The sequence below is a fragment of the Triticum aestivum genome, chromosome 5A, assembly GCF_018294505.1.
Source record: "Triticum aestivum cultivar Chinese Spring chromosome 5A, IWGSC CS RefSeq v2.1, whole genome shotgun sequence".
In the NCBI taxonomy this organism is placed as follows: Eukaryota; Viridiplantae; Streptophyta; class Magnoliopsida; order Poales; family Poaceae; genus Triticum; species Triticum aestivum.
The window spans coordinates 620,484,725-620,509,087 of NC_057806.1; the positions used below are offsets into that span (position 1 = coordinate 620,484,725).

General features: G+C 46.0%; 1 protein-coding gene across 1 annotated transcript; it reads right to left on the bottom strand.

Annotated features, from left to right (window-relative positions):
• Nucleotides 1–22,513: 22,513 nt before the first annotated feature.
• LOC123108011 (GDSL esterase/lipase At5g03610-like) lies at nucleotides 22,514–24,057 on the bottom strand. The gene is made up of 3 exons (XM_044529883.1): nucleotides 23,894–24,057; nucleotides 23,510–23,779; nucleotides 22,514–23,399 (listed from the first exon to the last, which is right to left on the bottom strand). The coding sequence occupies exons 1-3, from the start codon at nucleotides 23,943–23,945 to the stop codon at nucleotides 22,618–22,620; spliced, it is 1,104 nt and encodes a 367-aa protein (XP_044385818.1). The 5' UTR covers nucleotides 23,946–24,057; the 3' UTR covers nucleotides 22,514–22,617.
• Nucleotides 24,058–24,363: the final 306 nt, after the last annotated feature.

The window sequence follows — 24,363 nt, forward strand, 5'->3', positions numbered from 1 at the left end:
ATGAAACATAAGTCTGAAACATTTGAAAAGTTCAAAGAATTTCAGAGTGAAGTGAAAAATCATCGTAACAAGAAAATAAAGTTTCTACGATCTGATCGTAGAGAAGAGTATTTGAGTTACGAGTTTGGCTTTCAGTTAAAAACAATGTGAAATAGTTTCACTACTCACGCCACCTGGAGCACCACAATGTAATGGTGTGTCCGAACATCATAACCGTACTTTATTAGATATGGTGCGATCTATGATGTCTCTTACCGATCTACCACTATCGTTTTGGGGTTATGCATTAGAAACAGCTGCATTCACATTAAATAGGGCACCATCTAAATCCGTTGAGACGACACCGTATGAACTATGGTTTGGCAAGAAACCTAAGCTGTTGTTTCTTAAAGTTTGAGGTTGCAATGCTTATGTGAAAAAGTTTCAACCTGATAAGCTCAAACCCAAATCGGAGAAATTTGTCTTCATAGGATATCCAAAGGAAACTATTGGATACACCTTCTATCACAGATCCGAAGGCAAGACTTTTGTTGCTAAAATCGGAAACTTTCTAGAGAAGGAGTTTCTCTCGAAAGAAGTGAGTGGGAGGAAAGTAGAAAACTTGATAAGGTAATTGTACCTTCTCCCTTATTGGAAAGTAGTTCATCACAGAAATCTATTCTTGTGACTACTACACCAATTAGTGAGGAAGATAATGATGATGATCATGTAACTTCAGATCAAGTTACTACCGGATCTCGTGGGTAAACCAGAGTAAGATCCGCACCAGAGTGGTACGGTAATCCTGTTCTGGAAGTCATGTTACTAGACCATGACGAACTTGCGAACTATGAGGAAGCGATGATGAGCCCAGATTCCGCGAAATGGTTTGAGGCCATGAAATCTGAGATATGATCCATGTGACGCCCGGATGATCAAGCTACAGTAACCCTCTACTAACGATGCCACGTCACCTCCATTTCGGTTACTAACCTCGCGTTAGTTCGAAATCGATTCAAATCCAAATTCAAAATCAAACAAATAATAAAAGTTTTCCAATCTTAAAACTAAAATGTTTGGAGAGCCAAATAATGCATAAGTAATATTGGTGAAGAAACCAACCTCTTTGAAAGTGTTTGATTCCTAAAGTAAATAAAATAGTAGCAAAACAATTAATCAAATGCTTTTTACAATTAATAAATTATTAAACTATTCTATCTAGTTGCCCAAACTTAGGTGGACGTAGTATAATTATTTAGACCAAATTAGGGACTACTTTTATAAGTCATAAATCTAAAATAAAAGTGAAACTAAAGGTAACAGAAAATAAATAAAAGAATAAAAACAGAAGACAAAACAAATACAAAAAGAAAAAAAACAGGACCCCCCCCCCCCGCTGGGCCAAGTGGCCCAGCTGGCCTCAACCGCTCAAACGGGCCGGCCCACCCCGGCCCAGCCGCTCCCTATAACCCCGTGAGCCACCCCGAAACCCTAGCCCGATCCCACTCTCCACTCCTCCCCACGATCCCCTTCTCTCACTCGTCTGGATCGGGATCGAGGCGACCTTGCCCTCGCCCCCATCGCCCCTGGCGCACGATCCCCTCTCCTCCCTCAGTCCCCCTCGATCCGGATCGGGCTCCGACCCTGGTGCCCCGTTGCTCGCCTCGCCGTCGGTGTTCCCCGACACCGCTCGTCGTCTCCGGCGTCGCCCACGCCCGATGCAAGCCGCAGCCGGCGCCGCCCCGCTCGGACTTCTCCGCGGCCCTCCTCTCCGTCGCCGACTCGGCCCCGACCTCACCACCTCGACGCCGTCGACTGTCGGATCCCGCTTCCTCACCGTACCTCCTCCTCTACGTCGCCGTCGTCCCCGTCCTCCTCCACAATGGCTCACTCGAGCCTCGCCGCCCCCTGGTCTCTACTCGAATGTGAGGGCCGCCTTCCCTCTCTTCCCACTCTGTCCAGCGCCGCCTCCCGTTCGTCCCCGCGTGCTAGCACGAGACGCTCCGCCCCTGACCCCCCTTCGTGGCCGCGCTGTACGCGCGCCGCCCTGCGCCCCCGTCCACGGCCACGAACGGCCAACCATCCCCCGCTGCGCCCGGCGCTCGCGCCCATCAGGCACCTACGGCCTTGTCCGCCTCACGCCCCCAATGGCCGCTCGTTGGCTCCCTGAACCGCCGCCCCTTTCCATCCCGCGGCGGTCCTGTTGCTGTGCCGCATCGGCGCGCAGCCCCGGCCCCCTGCGCGGCAGCTGCCGCTCGTCGTGGTGGCCGCCAGCACCCATCGCCGTTTCCCCACCGTCGACCTGGGCGGGTGCCCAGCACCCGCTCCAGGTGCCCGTCGGCCCGACCCGCTGTGGCCTCTGTGCCATTGACCCGAGGGGCCCAGCCCACATAACGTTTTAACAAAAAAAGAAAAGGAAATAATAAATAAATAATAATAATTAAAATATTAATTGATTAATTAAAGAATTAATTAACTTAATTAATCCTGATTAAATTAATCTAATCACTAGTTAACTTAATTAAACTCTGATTAGCCTGTTCAGTCAATGACATGCGGCCCCCACACGTCAGTTTGACCCAGTCAACGCCCTGTTGACTGCTGACGTCATGCTGACGTCATGATGACATCATCATACACTATTCTGGATAATGTTGATTTAGAGTAATTAAATAAATTCTAAAAATGATTAAATCTTTTAAAATTAATATAAAATAAACCGTAGCTCGGATGGAAAAACTTTGTACATGAAAGTTGCTCAGAACGACGAGATGAATCCGGCTACACCGTCCGTTCGTCCGCCACACACCCCTAACCTATCGAACTCGCAACTTTCCCCCTCCGGCTCCTCTGCCCGAAAACACGAAACACCGGGGATATTTTCCCGGATGTTTTCCCCATTCGTCGGTATCACCTACTACCGCGATTGGGCACCCCTAGCACCGTTACTTGTCTTGTCATGCATCTTTATGCATTTGTTTGCATGGTATTCATTGTTTCTTCCCCCCTCTTCTCTCCGGTAGACTACGAGACCGATGCTGCTGCTGCCCAGTTCGACTACGGAGTTGACGACCCCTCTCTCTTGCCAGAGCAACCAGGCAAGTCCCCCCTTTGATCACCAGATATCGCCTACTCTTCTCTATACTGCTTGCATTAGAGTAGTGAAGCATGTTACTGCTTTCAGTTAATCCTATACTGCTGCATAGCCTATCCTTGCTACTACTGTTGTTAACTTTACCTGCTATCCTACTGCTTAGTATAGGATGCTAGAGTTCCATCAGTGGCCCTACACTCTTGTCCGTCTGCCATGCTATACTACTGGACTGTGATCACTTCGGGAGGTGATCACGGGAATATACTATATACTTTACACTATTACATTACCTGTGGTACTGTTCGGAGATGGGGGCTGAAAGGACAGGTGGCTCCATCCCGGTAGAGGTGGGCCTGGGTTCCCGATGGCCCCCAGCTGTTACCTTGTGGCGGAGCGACAAGGCAGGTTGAGACCGTCTAGGAGAGAGGTGGGCCTGGCCCTGTTCGGCGTTCGCGGGTACTTAACATGCTTAACGAGATCTTGGTATTTGATCTGAGTTGGCTACGAGCCTATACGCACTAACCATCTACGCGGGAGTAGTTATGGGTATCCCGACGTCGTGGTATCAGCCGAAGCACTTCGTGACGCCACCGACTGAGTGGCGCGCGCCGGATTGGAACGAAGCCTGCTCTTGTATTAAGGGGGCTAGTTCTGCTTTCGGCCGCGTACGCAACATGCAGGTGTGCTATGGGCGATGGGCCAAGACCCATGTGCGCTTAGGTTTAGACCGGCGTGCTGGCCTCTCTGTTGAGCCTAGGTGGGGCTGCGACGTGTTGATCTTTCGCGGCCGGGCATGACCCGGGAAAGTGTGTCCGGCCAAATGGGATCAAGCGTGTTGGGTAAGTTGGTGCACCCCTGCAGGGAAGTTAATCTATTCGAATAGCCGTGATCTTCGGTAACTGGACGACTTGGAGTTGTACCTTGACCTTATGACAACTAGAACCGGATACTTAATAAAACACACCCTTCCAAGTGCCAGATACAACCGGTGGTCGCTCTCTCTCAGGGCATTGAGGAGGGGATCGCCGGGTAGGATTATTGCTATGTGAGGTTACTTGGAGGACTTCAACCTACCCTCTTCTACCTGTTGCAAGACGGAGGTGACCAGAAGCGTAGTCTTCGACAGGATTAGCTATCCCCCTCTTATTCTGGCATTCTGCAGTTCAGTCCACTGATATGGCCCTTTACACATATACCCATGCATATGTAGTGTAGCTCCTTGCTTGCGAGTACTTTGGATGAGTACTCACGGTTGCTTTCTCCCCCTTTTCCCCTTTCCTTTACCTGGTTGCTGCAACCAGATGCTGGAGCCCAGGAGCCAGACGCCACCGTCGACGACGACCCTACTACACCGGAGGTGCCTACTACTACGTGCAGCCCGCTGACGACGACCAGGAGTAGTTAGGAGGATCCCAGGCAGGAGGTCTGCGCCTCGTTCGATCTGTATCCTAGTTTGTGCTAGCCATCTTATGGCAACTTGTTTAACTTATGTCTGTACTCAGATATTGTTGCTTCCGCTGACTCGTCTATGATCGAGCACTTGTATTCGAGCCCTCGAGGCCCCTGGCTTGTATTATGAAGCTTGTATGACTTATTTATGTTTTAGAGTTGTGTTGTGATATCTTCCCGTGAGTCCCTGATCTTGATCGTACACATTTGCGTGCATGATTAGTGTACGATTGAATCGGGGGCGTCACAAGTTGGTATCAGAGCCAACTGCCTGTAGGACTCCCCCTTCCACACTCCTTGGCCGAAGTCGAGTCTAGACATTGCAAAACTTTTACTAACTTGGTTGTGTGCCTTACGGGCCCACGTCGCCATCGGGTGGTACTAGGATCTTTTACTCCTCGACCTTTACTCTAGGACTCTGAACTCTCTTCTACTCGGGTTAAACGATTTTTACTAAAATCTGACTTTAGGTTCTCGAAAATACTTTCTCCCGGAGAGCCCCTTCAGTCCAGGTGATCGCCGGCTGCACCAGAAGATTTCGAAGTTACTCGCCGAAACTCTTTTGAGACTTTGTGCCCGTTGCTTTTGCAATTCCCTACCATTGAAATATCCCTATGGATAAATACATACACTTGACGTTCTTACTTTTATTCCCAGTTGATCTTGTTATTACAAGATACCCCGAAATTCTCTCTATTGATCCGAGAATATCTTGTGCCTACTGTCTTGCAATTCCTTGTCACCTGAATACCCTATGGATAATTCTCGCACTTGTCGAGTATCCGCTTATCCCCAGTTGTTCATGTGTTTCACAAAAGTCTTCGAAATACTATTCGATACTCCAAAAATCCTTAGTAGCTTATTGCTCTGCAATACTTGTCTGCTTGCATTGTGGATGCTTTCCATATGTCTGGCAATATTCGTTAGTATCCTTAGGCACCGTCATTTTGATCCTATTGATTCAACATGAGTGCGAATGCACGCAATCATCATTTGATCCTTTTAAATTATCTTTCTAGCTCAGACGTCATTTTTGAACATGAGCTTGTTCTCGACCATTCTGTTCGCCGTCAATTGTACCCTTAGGTCTATTGAACTTATCCACCCTTGATCAGAGCGTCTGCTTCTGATCCTTCTATTTGGAAATCGTAATTCCTTTGATATCTAAGCATCGAATCATTCAGGTGTTCTATAATCTGATGCCCTTGCATCCTTTCTTCAACTGATTGTGTGCCGATGCTCACATCAGCTCTGCTATGGACCGTCGGATCCTTTATTGGATTATTATTCGACAGTGTCCTCCTTAATCAATAACCTCGTGAGCCTTTCCTCTGATACATAATGCTTTTGGTAAATTGTATCCTCTGTTTTATCAACCATGCTCTAATTTCGAACTGGTGGTATTTACGATTGAAGCTTGTGGTATATGTTTCCACGATACCCTGACGGGTTGAACGCATGCCTTCCTTAATATGTGTGAACTCGAAAGTTTTCACGAGTCATACTCATCTGGTATTACACCAGGTAAAACTTTCAACACTAATGCCTTTATCAAAGGGAGAAGTGAATGGGAGGTTATACATTGAAGAAGTGGGAGTCGACCTTGATCTCTGAGTTCATGCCCATGGACCTAATGTGGAACTTATCATGGAAGCTTCTTGCCAATATTTACTCATTCGAGTAATTCTTTCGGTGTTATTAAATTGGACCCCTTGTAGTTATGGTTTCGACCATATTGTTCTTCTTTGTTCCCATTTCTCGGGCAAGTTTAAACATTTGTCTTCTGCGGATTAATACCCCAGTCCAACCTCTACTTTGATCCGTCTTCGAGTATTACCCCCCTGGTATCTTGAGATTATCTTGGAAATGCATTACTTCTTATGAGTTCTTGTTCAAGTACTACATTCTCGCTGATTCCAATTTTCCACGGGCTCCGAGTTATTAGACACTCGGGAACACCGATAAGTGAATCGATTCCATACTCCGATTCAATAACTCTAAGTAATTCTTGTTGCTTATGAGTTTAATAATCCTTCAAGTCATTCCTAGCCTTATCAGCTATATCATTATCATGCAAATTTTAACTGTGCTACCTGGTCCTTCTTTCGGAGCACAACTTTCGACGATGAGCTAGACTTACGTCGATCTTCCTTGTCATATCATTTCGCCTTGAACATCAAGCTTGATTTCGAGTTCGTGTCGTACCCTTGGTTTTAGTAACTTTCGCTTCATCAGTCCTTTGACTTGATGTCATCGTTATTCGATTACATCTTCATGAAACCTCTCGACAAATGTGTCGTAATCATCATCTACATTCTGAGCTCTTACAGGATATCAATCGAATTCGTGATGAGAAATACCATCCTTGCCCCTCGATGATTGTGTTATCATCGACGACATTCTTGCCTTCCCCCAACACAAACTTGTTCATGTTTTGTGTTATACCTTGAGTTCCTTGCTATCCAGCCTTTGTTCTTCTTTATCTTGGAGTATTACCATCTTTTATGTCAAGAATGTTCTGAGATTTGTTCCACCTCTTGAGAGTTCTTGGTGTAGTGCTACTTCTCACCATCACCATTCTTTCATGGTCCTCGTGTTGATTTCAACCGGGGTACCAACAAGTGAACGGTGCTGTTTGGATTCTGTACTTCTAGCAACCCTATTGCTTTGAAGTTAATGGTCAACCGTTCATTCTTAGACTATTGATTATTGAATCACCATTCTGACATTGGTCGTGCAGCCCAACCCATATTTCGGGCGCACCTTTCAACCAATGTTTAGTTGTGTATGTTGTCCTTGAGCATGCTTCATTATACCATTTGATCTGACAAGTGCTATCTCCTTGTTCACATTATTGTGGAAAATCCATCCGCTTGGAATTCTCGATGAATTGTCGCTGAGCCCATCAGCCACCTTCTCATCCCCTCCTTGATTTAATGATGAACTATTGTTTCAGGAACCCGCTCCCATAGTTCATTTCCCGAGAATCTTGCAATGTCATTTCGTCGAGTTGTGTAGCCCCTTTTCTTCTCAGACATCCTGAGTCTGAGGTATCATGACACCAATCAGATCTGAATCTCGGTCAGATATGATGGTTGGGACAACTTTCCAAGAGTTATGATGTTGGTTCTTTGATGACCCGATAACATGATGTCATGCCTAGCACCCCCCTAGGTGGAGGACCTATCATTATAATTTCTTTTGCAAGGATAACCACTCCTCCTGGAGGAAATTGTAAGACCTATTTTATAAGCTATTCCTGATGGATCCATTGAGTATCTAAAGTCCGACCTTTGCTTGAATACCATGTCAATGCTATCTCAAAAGCTTGTTTGTGATACTCTGATTTCCAACAAGAACATTTGGAGCCCAAGGCTAAAAGTTTCCTGCTCAATTATCCAAACACCGTTGTACGGGTAGTGTCATGAAAATTCTCTCCCCTACCTAAAGAGTTTTCTACATTATATCCTGTCATGGATATCATGATCTGCTTGTCCTTGGGAAGGTTATACCCCTGAAATATGTGATTAAACACATTTTCCTTGTCTTTGTTCTGTGTAATTTGATAACCATATTTCCTTTCCGTTGTTTGGTTTAACCTTTCTTGTGATCTATATAATCTAAGCAGTAATAATTCACTGCGTAGGTAAACACCTCGGTGTACAACTCTAACAGTGAGACCCTGTTTCTATTGTTGATGGCATTTCGGTAACCGCCGATGGATGAGAACTTTGCCTCTTGGCCCGCCTCATTCAACGAGCAGGAAAATAGTTCTCTTCGTCCCTCGCCCTTGGTATCGACGTTGTCGCCAACATAATCGATAGGCTACCCCCCTGACATGCCTTGCTTGCATGATCACGCAAGACGTCTCCGCCCTTCCTACATCTAACCCACATGGTGGGCCCATAACCCACAGGTCCACTGGATCGAAACCTGACTCTCCTGTACAACCCTGTTTCTAGTGGTTATTCCCCACGCTTGGCTTCGTATTTAATTTATGGGCCACCTTCCTAGTGCTCTATTATGGTATCAGACGCAATATTTATTGTGGCTACTCTGAACCCCTTTCTCACTCTGGTTCGGACTTCGAGCAACCACCTATCCGCTTGGAACCTCTTATTGTACCTTCTTACCTTACTCTCGATGTATTTTATATGTTCAACTCGAGAGATAATCTTATGCTCATTCATGGGTTAACCCCAGATTGTTTCCCTCATAAGCATTATGTCGTAGAGTTCCCTGCTTAACCTTTCGTAAGTACGCTGAAGATCCTGAAGGAAGGACGGCAACTTCATCATAATGACCTGAAGCAGAGGAATGAAGACATCAGCGCTATGGATCGACCACCTCGAGAAGAGCAACCAGACCTTTCCCCCTTATTCCACCTCTTAAATCTCGGGACGAGATTTCTTGTGGTGGAGGAGAATGGTGACGCCCGGATAATCAAGCTACAGTAACCCTCTACTAACGATGCCACGTCACCTCCATTTCGGTTACTAACCTCGCGTTAGTTCGAAATCGATTCAAATCCAAATTCAAAATCAAACAAATAATAAAAGTTTTCCAATCTTAAAACTAAAATGTTTGGAGAGAGCCAAATAATGCATAAGTAATATTGGTGAAGAAACCAACCTCTTTGAAAGTGTTTGATTCCTAAAGTAAATAAAATAGTAGCAAAACAATTAATCAAATGCTTTTTACAATTAATAAATTATTAAACTATTCTATCTAGTTGCCCAAACTTAGGTGGACGTAGTATAATTATTTAGACCAAATTAGGGACTACTTTTATAAGTCATAAATCTAAAATAAAAGTGAAACTAAAGGTAACAGGAAAATAAATAAAAGAATAAAAACAGAAGACAAAACAATTACAAAAAGAAAAAAACAGGACCCCCCCCCCCCCGCTGGGCCAAGTGGCCCAGCTGGCCTCAACCGCTCAAACGGGCCGGCCCACCCCGGCCCAGCCGCTCCCTATAACCCCGTGAGCCACCCCGAAACCCTAGCCCGATCCCACTCTCCACTCCTCCCCACGATCCCCTTCTCTCACTCGTCTGGATCGGGATCGAGGCGACGTTGCCCTCGCCCCCATCACCCCTGGCGCACGATCCCCTCTCCTCCCTCAGTCCCCCTCGATCCGGATCGGGCTCCGACCCTGGTGCCCCGCTGCTCGCCTCGCCGTCGGTGTTCCCCGACACCGCTCGTCGTCTCCGGCGTCGCCCACGCCCGATGCAAGCCGCAGCCGGCGCCGCCCCGCTCAGACTTCTCCGCGCCCCTCCTCTCCGTCGCCGACTCGGCCCCGACCTCACCACCTCGACGCCGTCGACTGCCGGATCCCGATTCCTCGCCGTACCTCCTCCTCTACGTCGCCGTCGTCCCCGTCCTCCTCCACAACGGCTCCCTCGAGCCTCGCCGCCCCCTGGTCTCTACTCGAATGTGACGGCCGCCTTCCCTCTCTTCCCACTCTGTCCAGCGCCGCCTCCCGTTCGTCCCCGCGTGCTAGCACGAGACGCTCCGCCCCTGACCCCCCTTCGTGGCCGCGCTGTACGCGCGCCGCCCTGCGCCCCCGTCCACGGCCACGAACGGCCAACCATCCTCCGCTGCGCCCGGCGCTCGCGCCCATCAGGCACCTACGGCCTTGTCCGCCTCACGCCCCCAATGGCCGCTCATTGGCTCCCTGAACCGCCGCCCCTTTCCATCCCGTGGCGGTCCTGTTGCTGTGCCGCATCGGCGCGCAGCCCCGGCCCCCTGCGTGGCAGCTGCCGTTCGTCGTGGTGGCCGCCAGCACCCATCGCCATTTCCCCACCGTCGACCTGGGCGGGTGCCCAGCACCCGCTCCAGGTGCCCATCGGCCCGACCCGCTGTGGCCTCTGTGCCATTGACCCGAGGGGCCCAGCCCACATAACGTTTTAACAGAAAAAGAAAAGGAAAATAATAAATAAATAATAATAATTAAAATATTAATTGATTAATTAAAGAATTAATTAACTTAATTAATCCTGATTAAATTAATCTAATCACTAGTTAACTTAATTAAACTCTGATTAGCCTGTTCAGTCAATGACATGCGGCCCCCACACGTCAGTTTGACCCAGTCAACGCCCTGTTGACTGCTGACGTCATGCTGACGTCATGATGACATCATCATACACTATTCTGGATAATGTTGATTTAGAGTAATTAAATAAATTCTAAAAATGATTAAATTTTTTAAAATTAATATAAAATAAACCGTAGCTCGGATGGAAAAACTTTGTACATGAAAGTTGCTCAGAACAACGAGATGAATCCGGCTACACCGTCCGTTCGTCCGCCACACACCCCTAACCTATCGAACTCGCAACTTTCCCCCTCCGGCTCCTCTGCCCGAAAACACGAAACACCGGGGATATTTTCCCGGATGTTTTCCCCATTCGTCGGTATCACCTACTACCGCGATTGGGCACCCCTAGCACCGTTACTTGTCTTGTCATGCATCTTTATGCATCTGTTTGCATGGTATTCATTGTTTCTTCCCCCCTCTTCTCTCCGGTAGACTACGAGACCGACGCTGCTGCTACCCAGTTCGACTACGGAGTTGACGACCCCTCTCTCTTACCCGAGCAACCAGGCAAGCCCCCCCCTTTGATCACCAGATATCGCCTACTCTTCTCTATACTGCTTGCATTAGAGTAGTGAAGCATGTTACTGCTTTCAGTTAATCCTATACTGCTGCATAGCCTGTCCTTGCTACTACTGTTGTTAACTTTACCTGCTATCCTACTGCTTAGTATAGGATGCTAGAGTTCCATCAGTGTCCGTACACTCTTGTCCGTCTGCCATGCTATACTACTGGGCTGTGATCACTTCGGGATGTGATCACGGGCATATACTATATACTTTACACTATTACATTACCTGTGGTACTGTTCGGAGATGGGGGCTGAAAGGACAGGTGGCTCCATCCCGGTAGAGGTGGGCCTGGGTTCCCGACGGCCCCCAACTGTTACCTTGTGGCGGAGCGACAGGGCAGGTTGAGACCGTCTAGGAGAGAGGTGGGCCTGGCCCTGTTCGGCGTTCGCGGGTACTTAACATGCTTAACGAGATCTTGGCATTTGATCTGAGTTGGCTATGAGCCTATACGCACTAACCATCTACGCGGGAGTAGTTATGGGTATCCGACGTCGTGGTATCAGCCGAAGCACTTCATGACACCAGCGACTGAGTGGCGCGCGCCGGATTGGAACGAAGCCTGCTCTTGTATTAAGGGGCTAGTTCTGCTTCCGGCCGCCCTCGCAACGTGCAGGTGTGCTATGGGCGATGGGCCCAGACCCCTGTGCGCTTAGGTTTAGACCGGCGTGCTGGCCTCTCTGTTGTGCCTAGGTGGGGCTGCGACGTGTTGATCTTCCGCGGCCGGGCATGACCCAGGAAAGTGTGTCCGGCCAAATGGGATCAAGCGTGTTGGGTAAGTTGGTGCACCCCTGCAGGGAAGTTAATCTATTCGAATAGCCGTGATCTTCGGTAACAGGACGACTTGGAGTTGTACCTTGACCTTATGACAACTAGAACCGGATACTTAATAAAACACACCCTTCCAAGTTCCACAGACAACCCGGTGATCGCTTTTCCACAGGGCACGAGGGAGGGATCGCCGGGTAGGATTATGCTATGCATGCTATGCTTGGAGATGCTACTTGGAGGACTTCAATCTACTCTCTTCTACATGCTGCAAGACGGAGGCTGCCAGAAGCGTAGTCTTCGACAGGATTAGCTATCCCCCTCTTATTCTGGCATTCTGCAGTTCAGTCCACCGATATGGCCCTTTACACATATACCCATGCATATGTAGTGTAGCTCCTTGCTTGCGAGTACTTTGGATGAGTACTCACGGTTGCTTTCTCCCCCCTTTTCCCCCTTTCCTTCTACTGGTTGTCGCAACCAGATGCTGGAGCCCAGGAGCCAGACGCCACCGTCGACGACGACTACTACACTGGAGGTGCCTACTACTACGTGCAGGCCGCTGACGACGACCAGGAGTAGTTTAGGAGGATCCCAGGCAGGAGGCCTGCGCCTCTTTCGATCTGTATCCCAGTTTGTGCTAGCCTTCTTAAGGCAAACTTGTTTAACTTATGTCTGTACTCAGATATTGTTGCTTCCGCTGACTCGTCTATGATCGAGCACTTGTATTCGAGCCCTCGAGGCCCCTGGCTTGTATTATGATGCTTTTATGACTTATTTATGTTTTAGAGTTGTGTTGTGATATCTTCCCGTGAGTCCCTGATCTTGATCGTACACATTTGCGTGCATGATTAGTGTACGATTGAATCGGGGGCGTCACAATCCATGTATGAGAACAAAGTATGGACTTTGATGGATTTGCCTGATGATCGGCAAGACATAAAAATAAATGGATCTTCAAGAGGAAGACGGATGCTGATAGTAGTGTTATTATCTCAAAGCTAGAATTGTCGCAAAAGGTTTTTCGACAAGTTCAAGGTGTTGACTACGATGAGAGATTCTCACTCGTATATATGCTTAAGTCTGTCTGAATCATGTGAATAATTGCCGCATTTTATGAAATCTGGCAAATGGATAAACAAAACTGAATTCCTTAATGGATTTATTGAAGAAGAGTTGTATATGATGCAACTAGAAGGTTTTGTCAATCCGAAAGGTACTAACAAAATGTGCAAGCTCTAGCGATCCATCTGTGAACTGGTGCAAGCATCTCGGAGCTGGAATATACGCTTTGATGAGTTGATCAAAGCATATAGTTTTATACAGACTTGCGGTGAAGCCTGTATTTGCAAGAAAGTGAGTGGGAGCACTACGGCATTTCTAATAAGTATATGTGAATGACATATTGTTGATCAGAAATAATGTAGAATTATTCTGTAAAGCATAAAGGAGTGTTTGAAAGGAGTTTTTCAAAGAAAGACTTCGGTGAAGCTGCTTACATATTGATCTTCAAGATCTATAGAGATAGATCAAGACGCTTGATAAGTTTTTCCAATGAGTACATACCTTGACAAGATTTTGAAGTAATTCAAAATGGAGCAGTCAAAGAAAGAGTTCTTGCCTGTATTACAAGGTGTGAAGTTGAGTAAGACTCAAAGCCCGACCATGGCAGAAGATAGAAAGAGAATGAAAGTCATTCCCTATGCCTTGGCCATAGGTTCTATAAAGTATGTCATGCTGTGTACCAGATATAATGTATACCCTGCACTGATTTGACAAGGGAGTACAATAGTGATCACGGAGTAGATCACTGGACAGCGGTCAAAATTATCCTTAGTGAAATAAGGATATGTTTCTCGATTATGGACGTGACAAAAAGGGTTCGTCGTAAAGTCTCGGTCTAGATACATATTGAAAGTGGGAGCAATTAGCTAGAGTAGCTCCAAGCAGAGCATTGTTGACAAAGAAATTTGCAAAATACATGCGGATCTGAATGTGGCAGACCCGTTGACTAAGATTCTCTCACAAGCAAAACATGATCACACCTTAGTACTCTTTGGGTGTTAATCACATAGCAATATGAACTAGATTACTGAATCTAGTAAACCCTTTGGGTATTGGTCACATGGCGATGTGAACTATGGGTGTTAATCACATGATGATGTGAACTATCGAAGTTAATCACACGGTGATGTGATCTAGATTATTGACTCTAGTGCAAGTGGGAGACTGAAGGAAATATGCCCTAGAGGCAATAATAAAGTTATTATTTATTTCCTTATATCATGATAAATGTTTATTATTCATGCTAGAATTGTTTTAACCGGAAACATAATACATGTGTGAATACATAGACAAACATAGTGTCACTAGTATGCCTCTACTTGACTAGCTCGTTAATCAAAGATGGTTATGTTTCCTAACCATAGACAAAGAGTTGTTATTTGATTAACGGGATCACATCATTAGGTGAATGATCTGATTGACATGACCCATTCCATTAGCTTAGCACCCGATCGTTTAGTATGTTGCTATTGCTTTCTTCATGACTTATACATGTTCCTATGACTATGAGATTATGCAACTCCCGTTTGCCGGAGGAACACTTTGTGTGCTACCAAACGTCACAACGTAAATGGGTGATTATAAAGGAGCTCTACAGGTGTCTCCAAAGGTAAATGTTGGGTTGGCGTATTTCAAGATTAGGCTTTGTCACTCCGATTGTCGGAGAGGTATCTCTGGGCCCTCTTGGTAATGCACATCACTTAAGCCTTGCAAGCATTGCAACTAATGAGTTAGTTGCAAGATGATGTATTACGGAACGAGTAAAGAGACTTGGCGGTAACGAGATTGAACTAGGTATTGGATACCGACGATCAAATCCCGGGCAAGTAACATACCGATGACAAAGGGAACAACGTATGTTGTTATGCGGTCTGACCGATAAAGATCTTCGTAGAATATGTAGGAGCCAATATGGGCATCCAGGTCCCGCTATTGGTTATTGACCGAAGACGTGTCTCGGTCATGTCTACATTGTTCTCGAACCCGTAGGGTCCGCACGCTTAAGGTTTCGATGACAGTTATATTATGAGTTTATGAGTTTTGATGTACCGAAGGAGTTCGGAGTCCCGGATGAGATCGGGGACATGACGAGGAGTCTCTAAATGATCGAGACGTAAAGATCGATATATTGGACGACTATATTCGGACATCGGAAAGGTTCCGAGTGATTCGGGTATTTTTCGGAGTACCGGGTAGTTACGGGAGAAGCAATGGGCCTTGATGGGCTTCAGTGGGAAGAGGAGAAAGGGCCAAGGGGCTGCTGCGCCCCCCCTCCCTCTGGTCCGAATTGGACTAGGTAAAGGGGGGCCCGCCACCTTTCCTTCTCCTCCACTTCCTTCTCCCTTCCTCCCCTCTTGGTGGACTCCTACTAGGACTTGGAGTCCTAGTAGGACTCCACATCCTGGCCGCACCAGGCCTTGGCCGGCCTCCTCCTCCTCCATCCTTTATATACTGAGGCAAGGGTCACCCCATAGACACACAAGTTGATCTTCGTGTTCGTTCCTTAGCCGTGTGCGGTGCCCCCTTCCACCATATTCCACCTCGGTCATATTGTAGCGGTGCTTAGGCGAAGCCCTGCGATGGTAGAACATCAAGATCGTCACCACGCCGTCGTGCTGACGGAACTCCTCCCCGAAGCTCCCGGGGAGCGTCATCGATCTGAACGTGTGCCAAGAACTCGGAGGTGCCGGAGTAACGGTACTTGGATCGGTCGGATCGTGGAGACGTACGACGACATCAACCAAACGCTTCCGTTGTCGATCTACAAGGTATGTAGATCATACTCTCCCCTCTCGTTGCGATGCATCATCATGATCTTGTGTGAGCGTAGGACATTTTTTGAAATTACTACGTTCCCCAACATAACTGATGTGTACCTTACTAGAGCTCGCAGTAGCACCTGTGTATTTGATACTGGTTCTGTTGCTAATATTTGCAACTCGAAACAGGGACTACAGATTGAGCGAAGATTGGTTAAGGACGAGGTGACGATGCACGTGGGAAATGGTTTCAAAGTCGATGTGATCGCCGTCGGCACGCTACCTCTACATCTACCTTCGGGATTGATTTTAGACCTGAATAATTGTTACTTGGTGCCAGCGTTAAGCATTCACATTATATCTGGATCTTGTTTGATGCGAGACGGTTATTCATTTAAATCTGAGAATAATGGTTGTTCTATTTATATGAATAATATCTTTTATGGTCATGCACCCTTGAAGAGTGGTCTATTTGTGTTAAACCTCGAGAGTAGTAATACACATATTCATAATGTTGAAGCCAAAAGATGCAGAGTTGATAATGATAGTGCAACTTATTTGTGGCACTACCATTTAGGTCATATTGGTGTAAAGCGCATGAAGAAACTCCATTCTGTGTGACTTTTGGAATCACTTGATTATGAATCACTTGGTACTTGCGAACCATGCCTCATGGGCAAGATGACTAAAACGCTGTTCTCCGGAACTATGGAGCGAGCAACAGATTTGTTGGAAATCATACATACTGATGTATGTGGTCCAATGAATACTGAGGCTCGCGGTGGGTATCGTTATTTTCTCACCTTCACAGATGATTTGAGCAGATATGGGTATATCTACTTAATGAAACATAAGTCTGAAACATTTGAAAAGTTCAAAGAATTTCAGAGTGAAGTGGAAAATCATCATAACAAGAAAATAAAGTTTCTACGATCTGATCATGGAGGAGAATATTTGAGTTACGAGTTTGGTCTACATTTGAAACAATGCGGAATAGTTTCGCAACTCACGCCACCTGGAACACCACAACGTAATGGTGTGTCCGAACGTCGTAAGCTTACTTTACTAGATATGGTGTGATCTATGATGTCTCTTACAGATTTACCGCTATCGTTTTCGGGTTATGCTTTAGAGACGGCTGCATTCACGTTAAATAGGGCACCATCGAAATCCGTTGATACGACGCCTTATGAACTGTGGTTTGGCAAGAAACCAAAGTTGTCATTTCTTAAAATTTAGGGCTGCGATGCTTATGTGAAAAAGCTTCAACCTGATAAGCTTGAATCCAAATCGGAGAAATGTGTCTTCATAGGATACCCAAAGGAAACTATTGGGTACACCTTCTATCACAGATCCGAAGGCAAGACATTTGTTGCTAAAAATGTATCCTTTCTAGAGAAGGAGTTTCTATCAAAAGAAGTGAGTGGGAGGAAAGTAGAACTTGATGAGGTAACTGTACCTGCTCCCTTATTGGAAAGTAGTTCATCACAGAATCCGGTTCCTGTGACACCTACACCAATTAGTGAGGAAGCTAATGATGATGATCATGAAACTTCAGATCAAGTTACTACCGAACCTCGTAGGTCAACCAGAGTAAGATCCACACCAGAGTGGTACGGTAATCATGTTCTGGAAGTCATGTTACTTGACCATGATGAACCTACGAACTATGAAGAAGCGATGGTGAGCCCAGATTCCGTAGAATGGCTTGACGCCATGAAATCTGAGATGGGATCCATGTATGAGAACAAAGTGTGGACTTTCGTTGACTTGCCCGATTATCGGCAAGCCATCGAGAATAAATGGATCTTCAAGAATAAGACTGACGCTGACGGTAATGTTACTGTCTACAAAGCTCGACTTGTTGCGAAAGGTTTTCGACAAGTTCAAGGGGTTGACTACGATGATAATTTCTCCTGTAGCCATGCTTAAGTCTGTCCGAATCATGTTAGCAATTGCCGCATTTTATGATTATGAAATTTGACAAATGGATGTCAAAACTGCATTCCTGAATGGATTTATGGAAGAAGAGTTATATATGATACAACCAGAAGGTTTTGTCGATCCAAAGGGTGCTAACAAAGTGTGCAGGCTCCAGCGATCCATTTATGGACTGGTGCAAGCCTCTCGGAGTTGGAATAAATGTTTTGATAGTGTGATCAAAGAATATAGTTTTATACAGACTTTTGGAGAAGCCTGCATTTACAAGAAAGTGAGTGGGAGCTCTGTAGCATTTCTAATATTATATGTGGATGACATATTGCTGATTGGAAATGATATAGAATTTTTGGATAGCATAAAAGGATACTTGAATAAGAATTTTTCAATGAAAGACCTCGGATAAGATGCTTATATATTGGGCATCAAGATCTATAGAGATAGATCAAGATGCTTAATTGGACTTTCACAAAGCACATACCTTGATAAAGTTTTGAAGAAGTTCAAAATAGATCAAGCAAAGAAAGGGTTCTTACCTGTATTACAAGGTGTGAAGTTGAGTAAGACTCAATGCCCGACCACTGCAGAAGATAGAGAAAAAATGAAAAGTGTTCCCTATGCTTCAGCCATAGGCTTTATCATGTATGCAATGCTATATACCAGACCTGATGTGTGCCTTCCTATTAGTTTAGTAGGGAGGTATCAAAGTAATCCAGGAGTGGATCACTAGACAGCGGTCAAGAACATCCTGAAATACCTGAAAAGGACTAAAGATATGTTTCCCGTTTATGGAGATGACAAAGAGCTCGTCGTAAATGGTTACGTCGATGCAATATTTGACACTGATCCGGACAATTCTAAGTCGCAAACCGGATACGTGTTTATATTGAACGGTGGAGCTGTAAGTTGGAGCATTTCTAAACAAAGTGTCGTGGCGGGATCTACATGTGAAGCGGAATACATAACTGCTTCGGAAGCAGCAAATGAAGGAGTTCATATCTGATCTAGGTGTCATACCTAGTGCATCGGGTCCAATATAAATCTTTTGTGACAATACTGGTGCAATTGGCTTGGCAAAGGAATCCAAATTTCACAAAAGAACCAAGCACATCAAGAGACGCTTCAATTCCATCCGAGATAAAGTCCAGGTGGGAGACATAGGATTTGCAAGATACATACGGATCTGAATGTTGCAGACCTGTTGACTAAGCCTCTTCCACGAGCAAAACATGATCAACACCAAGACTCCATGGGTGTTAGAATCATTACTGTGTAAACTAGACTATTGACTCTACTGCATGTGGGAGACTGAAGGAAATATGCCCTAGAGGCAATAATAAAGTTATTATTTATTTCCTCATATCATGATAAATGTTTATTATTCACGCTAGAATTGTATTAACCGGAAACATAATACATATGTGAATACATAGACAAACATAGTGTCACTAGTATGCCTCTACTTGACTAGCTCGTTGATCAAAGATGGTTGAGTTTCCTAACCATAGACATGAGTTGTCATTTGATCAATGGGATCACATCATTAGGAGAATGATGTGATTGACTTGACCCATTCCGTTAGCTTAGCACTTGACCATTTAGTTTACTGCTATTGCTTTCTTCATGACTTATACATGTTCCTATGACTATGAGATTATATAACTCCCGAATACCGGAGGAACACTGTGTGCTACCAAATGTCACAATGTAACTGGGTGATTATAAAGGTGCTCTACTGGTCTCTCTGATGGTGTTCGTGGAGTTGGCATAGATCAAGAATAGGATTTGTCACTTCGATTGTCGAAGAGGTATCTCTAGGCCCTCTCGGTAATGCACATCACTATAAGCCTTGCAAGCAATGTAACTAATGAGTTAGTTGCGGGATTATGCATTACAGAACGAGTAAAGAGACTTGCCGGTAACGAGATTGAACTAGGTATTGAGATACCGACGATCGAATCTCGGGCAAGTAACATACCGATGACAAAGGGAACAACGCATGTTGTTATGCGGTTTGACCGATAAAGATCTTCATAGAATATGTAGGAACCAATATGAGCATCCAGGTTCCGCTATTAGTTATTGACCGGAGACATGTCTTGGTCATGTCTACATAGTTCTCGAACTCGTAGGGTCCGCACGCTTAAATTTTTGTGACGATCGGTATTATGAGTTTATATGTTTTGATGTACCGAAGGTAGTTCGGAGTCCCAGATATGATCACGGACATGACGAGGAGTCTTGAAATGGTCGAGACATAACAATTGATATATTGAAAGCCTACATTTGGACATTGGAAGAGTTTCGGGTGAAATCGGGATTTTACCCGAGCGCCGAAGGGGTTACCGGAACACCCCGGGGGTTAATCGGCCTTGGTGGGCCCTAGTGGAGAGAGATAGGGGCCGGCCAGGGCAGGCCGCGCCCCCTCTCCCTCTAGTCCGCATTGGAACAGGAGGAGGGGGCCCCTATCCTTCTCCTTCTCCCCCTTCCTTTCCCCCTCCTAGTAGGAGTAGAAAAGAGGTGAGTCATGCACCTACTAGGAGGAGGACTCCTCCTCCTGACGCGCCCTACAGGGCCGGCCGACCTTCCCCCTTGCTCCTTTATATATGGGAGCAGGGGGCACCCTAGAACACACAAGTTGAATATTGATCTCTCCCAGTCGTGTGCGGTGCCCCCCTCCATCATAATCCATCTCGGCCATATCGTAGCGGTGCTTAGGCGAAGCCCTGCGTCGGTAGCTTCATCAACATCGTCACCACGCCGTCGTGCTGACGAAACTCTTCCTCGAGCTCTACTGGATCATGAGTTCGTGGGACGTCACCGAGCTGAACGTGTGCTGAATGCGGAAGTGTCATACGTTCGGTATTGAGGATCAGTCGATCGTGAAGACGTACGACTACATCAACCGCGTTGTCATAACGCTTCCGCTTAATGGTATACAAGGATACGTGGACGACACTCTCCCCTCTCATTGCTATACATCATCATGATCTTGCGTGTGCGTAGAATTTCTTTTGAAATTACTACGTTCCGCAACAGCACATAGCGAAGACAACCTGCTGGCATTGCCACATACCGAAGTAACCGAACTGCCACGATCATCAACCAGAATCCTTACGGGATAGCCACCCCACACTCCGGATGCGCCGTACCATACAGATTGGTTGCCCTACGCCTGGCATTCCCATACCTGCACCTCATATTAGCCAAGAAAGCCAAAGAGCAACCCTAATCACCGAGACGCTAAGGAATTCGGTGTCATACCCGTTTTTCTCTCTTTTGGAACTTGATTATACAGGTTGAACATAGTTTCTAGTGGCGCACAAACCAACCTAGCTAGTTAATTGCTAGTTCTTTGTTGTATAATTTGTCCATAACAAAACCACTCGATATCCAGTTCCAGAACACAAAATTAATTATTTCAAGACTAAAGTATAAGAAACAAATAGATATATCTAGAATATAGTACTAGCTCTTTCTTTCTCGATAAATAGGGTACCATGCAAGGTTTTCACTTTCAGTTTCAGAAGAAATTCAGCACCAGCCAAAATCACCGAGATTCAGTGATTTCAGTTTCCAATTCAGCCAAAATGCCGAAATATTCGGTAAAATTCAATTAAATATTTGATTTTTCTGAAATTATTTTTGAAAAATAATTGAATTCATGTGTAGCACTGAAATTGCTGAAAATATTTTCGCCGAAAGGTAAATATTTCAGTGAGTACTGAAATGAACAGAATTCGGTGAATTTCATGGAAATCTTACTGAAAGTGAAAACCATGGTACCATATCAGATTTTCGCCTACATATATTTACCTAATAATAAAGCAAATTGGGTTTCTTTCGTCCGTCATGGCAATTTTCAAAAAAGTCCCTCTATTTCAAAGAATTCAACCCGCAGTTCTGTTTTAAGTTAAAACGAATCGTTATTTTCCTATTTTACACAAAAGTCCTTGTTTTTCTTGAAATCAACCAGTCGTCCGGATTTAAGTCACACCCGAACCGTTATTTTACATTTTTTTGAAAAAACCCTGATGTTTTAGGTAATTCATCCGTGGATCATATTTAAGTCAAACTAATGCTTTTTAAAATCATCCATATCTGTTAAACCGTAACTCCGATTTGAACATGTTATATATAAAATTTGATTAGAAAAATATGTAGAATATGAATATGAGAGTATTTTTACTTGTTAAGTATTTTTAAATATTATTTTGGAATATATTTGAGTCAAACCAAATGATTTTCTAAATTATTTGTATCTTTTAAACCGTAACTTCGATTTTAACATATTATATATAAAATTTTATTAGAAAAATGTGTGGAATCTAAATATGATGTTAATTTTACCTGTTAAATATTTTTAGAATATTGATATGGAAGCAAACTTATAATTTAAAACGCAAGATCCGATTTTTTTCATATCGGCGGCGATCCGGATTGTAAATAAACACCCCACTATAACCATATACGGAAAATAAAACATCGATAACTACACATGCATACCTCTGAAAAATGTCGCAGGGGAAAACAACAAATTTCTCATTGCGAGAGTGAGAGAAAGCGAGCGAGCGAGAGAGAGAGAGAGAGAGAGGGAGGAGAGAGGGAGAGAGACGCCTTAGGATTAACCATATTCAACACACGTTTTGTTTTGTTTTGTGTGAACACCGAGGCCATCGCCGGCGAGAGTGAGAAAGAGGATAAGTGGCAACACAAATATGATGCCTCGCAAAAATAAAGAAGATGGACCTATGTGGTCTTGAGTGATGGTTATTGAGTTAAGAATATGTGTTATGTTTTCTCTTCCGTTGCAACGCACGGGCTTTTTTGCTAGTCAATACTAAGATATAGTTCAAGGTGAAGCACAGGGTATACATGCACACGCGGATGCATCATCTACTTAACGAGGCCTAGGAACTTTCTGATGGGGAAGTCGAGCGGGCCCATGACGGCCTGCCACCCGACCATGGTCGGGTTCATCTCGTCCCAAAAGAAGAACACGTGGGGTTCGTCGCACACATCGTAGAGCGGATCCAACGTCTCCGGGTCTACCTGCCCGCAGTATCCCTTGGGGTCCGTGCTCTCGCAACAGGGCACCAGCTTCTCCCTGAAGAGATTGGCAATGTCAGTGCCCCCGTCGTCTCGGAGGACCGTGCTGAAGGCGGCGTTGAGGTCGACCACCAGCACGTCCTCCATGTCGGCCAGCTTGTTGACAAGGTGGTGGTTGTGGAGCGTGGCGGCCAGGCTGCGCCGCTCGTTGCAGCGGGTGTGATTGTACTCCCTGGTCTGCGACGGCGCGCACCCGAAAGGGAAGAGGTTGTTGACGAGCACCTTCTGCACGCCGATGTCCTGCAGGCGCCGCACGTTGGCCGCGATCTCCTCGGCCACATTGTTGGCGAAATCATCCACCTCGGCGAAGCTTTTGGTGTCGGCGGGGAGGCGGGCGTAGTCGTTGCCAGAGATGGCGACGAGCGCGACAGATTTTGATGCCAGAAGCTCTTGGTGGATGTCTCCGTCCTTGACGAGCTTGTGGAAGGTGTGGATCTGCCTGGCGAGCGTGCGGGTGTGCGGCACGTCATACACGCCGGAGCCGCCGGTGGCAAAGTTCAGGCCATCCGGGCCGACCTTGCGCGTGAGGCTGTGCGCCGGAGGGGATTTCATCTGCCCTAACATGGAGGCTGCAACATACGTAGTAAAACCAAACAGAGGTTACACGTCAGTCCGTGGAGATGATGAACACGGCAATGCAAAATAGAGATGGAGAATTCGAGGCTGAGGAAGGACGCACCGATGAAGTCGGGTTCAACCATGCTGTTGGAGAAGCGGCCGTTGGCCCTGTATGGAGGGCGCCACTGGCGATTCAGTTCGGACCTAGGGTTCATCTTGACGAGGTTGCCGTTGTCGGCGAAGGAGTCACCGAACACGTAGAAGCTGTAGCCGTTGTAGTCGTCGGAGTGATGGTGTCGGTGCCTGTCGTCGCCGCTGTGCCCGTTATGGTCGTGGTGGCGCCCCTTCCCGAGCCCCTGTGGCTGCGGCCGGGACGACTCCACGAGAGAAACTGCACGCAGATCGATCTATTTAAGCGGCAAATTACAACGTGTAGAAATTAAGAATAAAGTGTGTGCTAACGAACAATCTAGCAAGCTCATAAGCATGTAATCAGGGCACCAACCATTGAGATGGAGAAGTAGGAGGAGGGCGCAGGCAATCGCCGGGAGATTCATCCTGCTCGATCGGTCCAACTGGCCGGCGTGATGGGCACGTACGTGGTGCTGTGGAGGAGGAGCGAGGCGAGATGCCTGGAGAGGATCAGGTGAGTTTTATTTACAGTGAAAATCCTAGATCCATGCGGTTGGTACGTCGTGATGCCGTGCGATCACAACAAACTGATAGATCATTTACACGCATCTGCTACGTTTGCGTTCGTTTAGGTCCACATGGACAAAAAACACGGGCCAACGCGACGGTACAAACGGATGGATGTCCTCTTTTTTTTATCCGCCTCAATCCATTTTGGCCCAATTTTGGTCTAGTTTATGTTTGCGCTGACACGCCGGACGCCCACGATACCCTCCCTTTGTTCTCCCCTGGCCCGTCCATCTATGGCACACCAACGTCATTCCATGGGTGACTACATGTTGG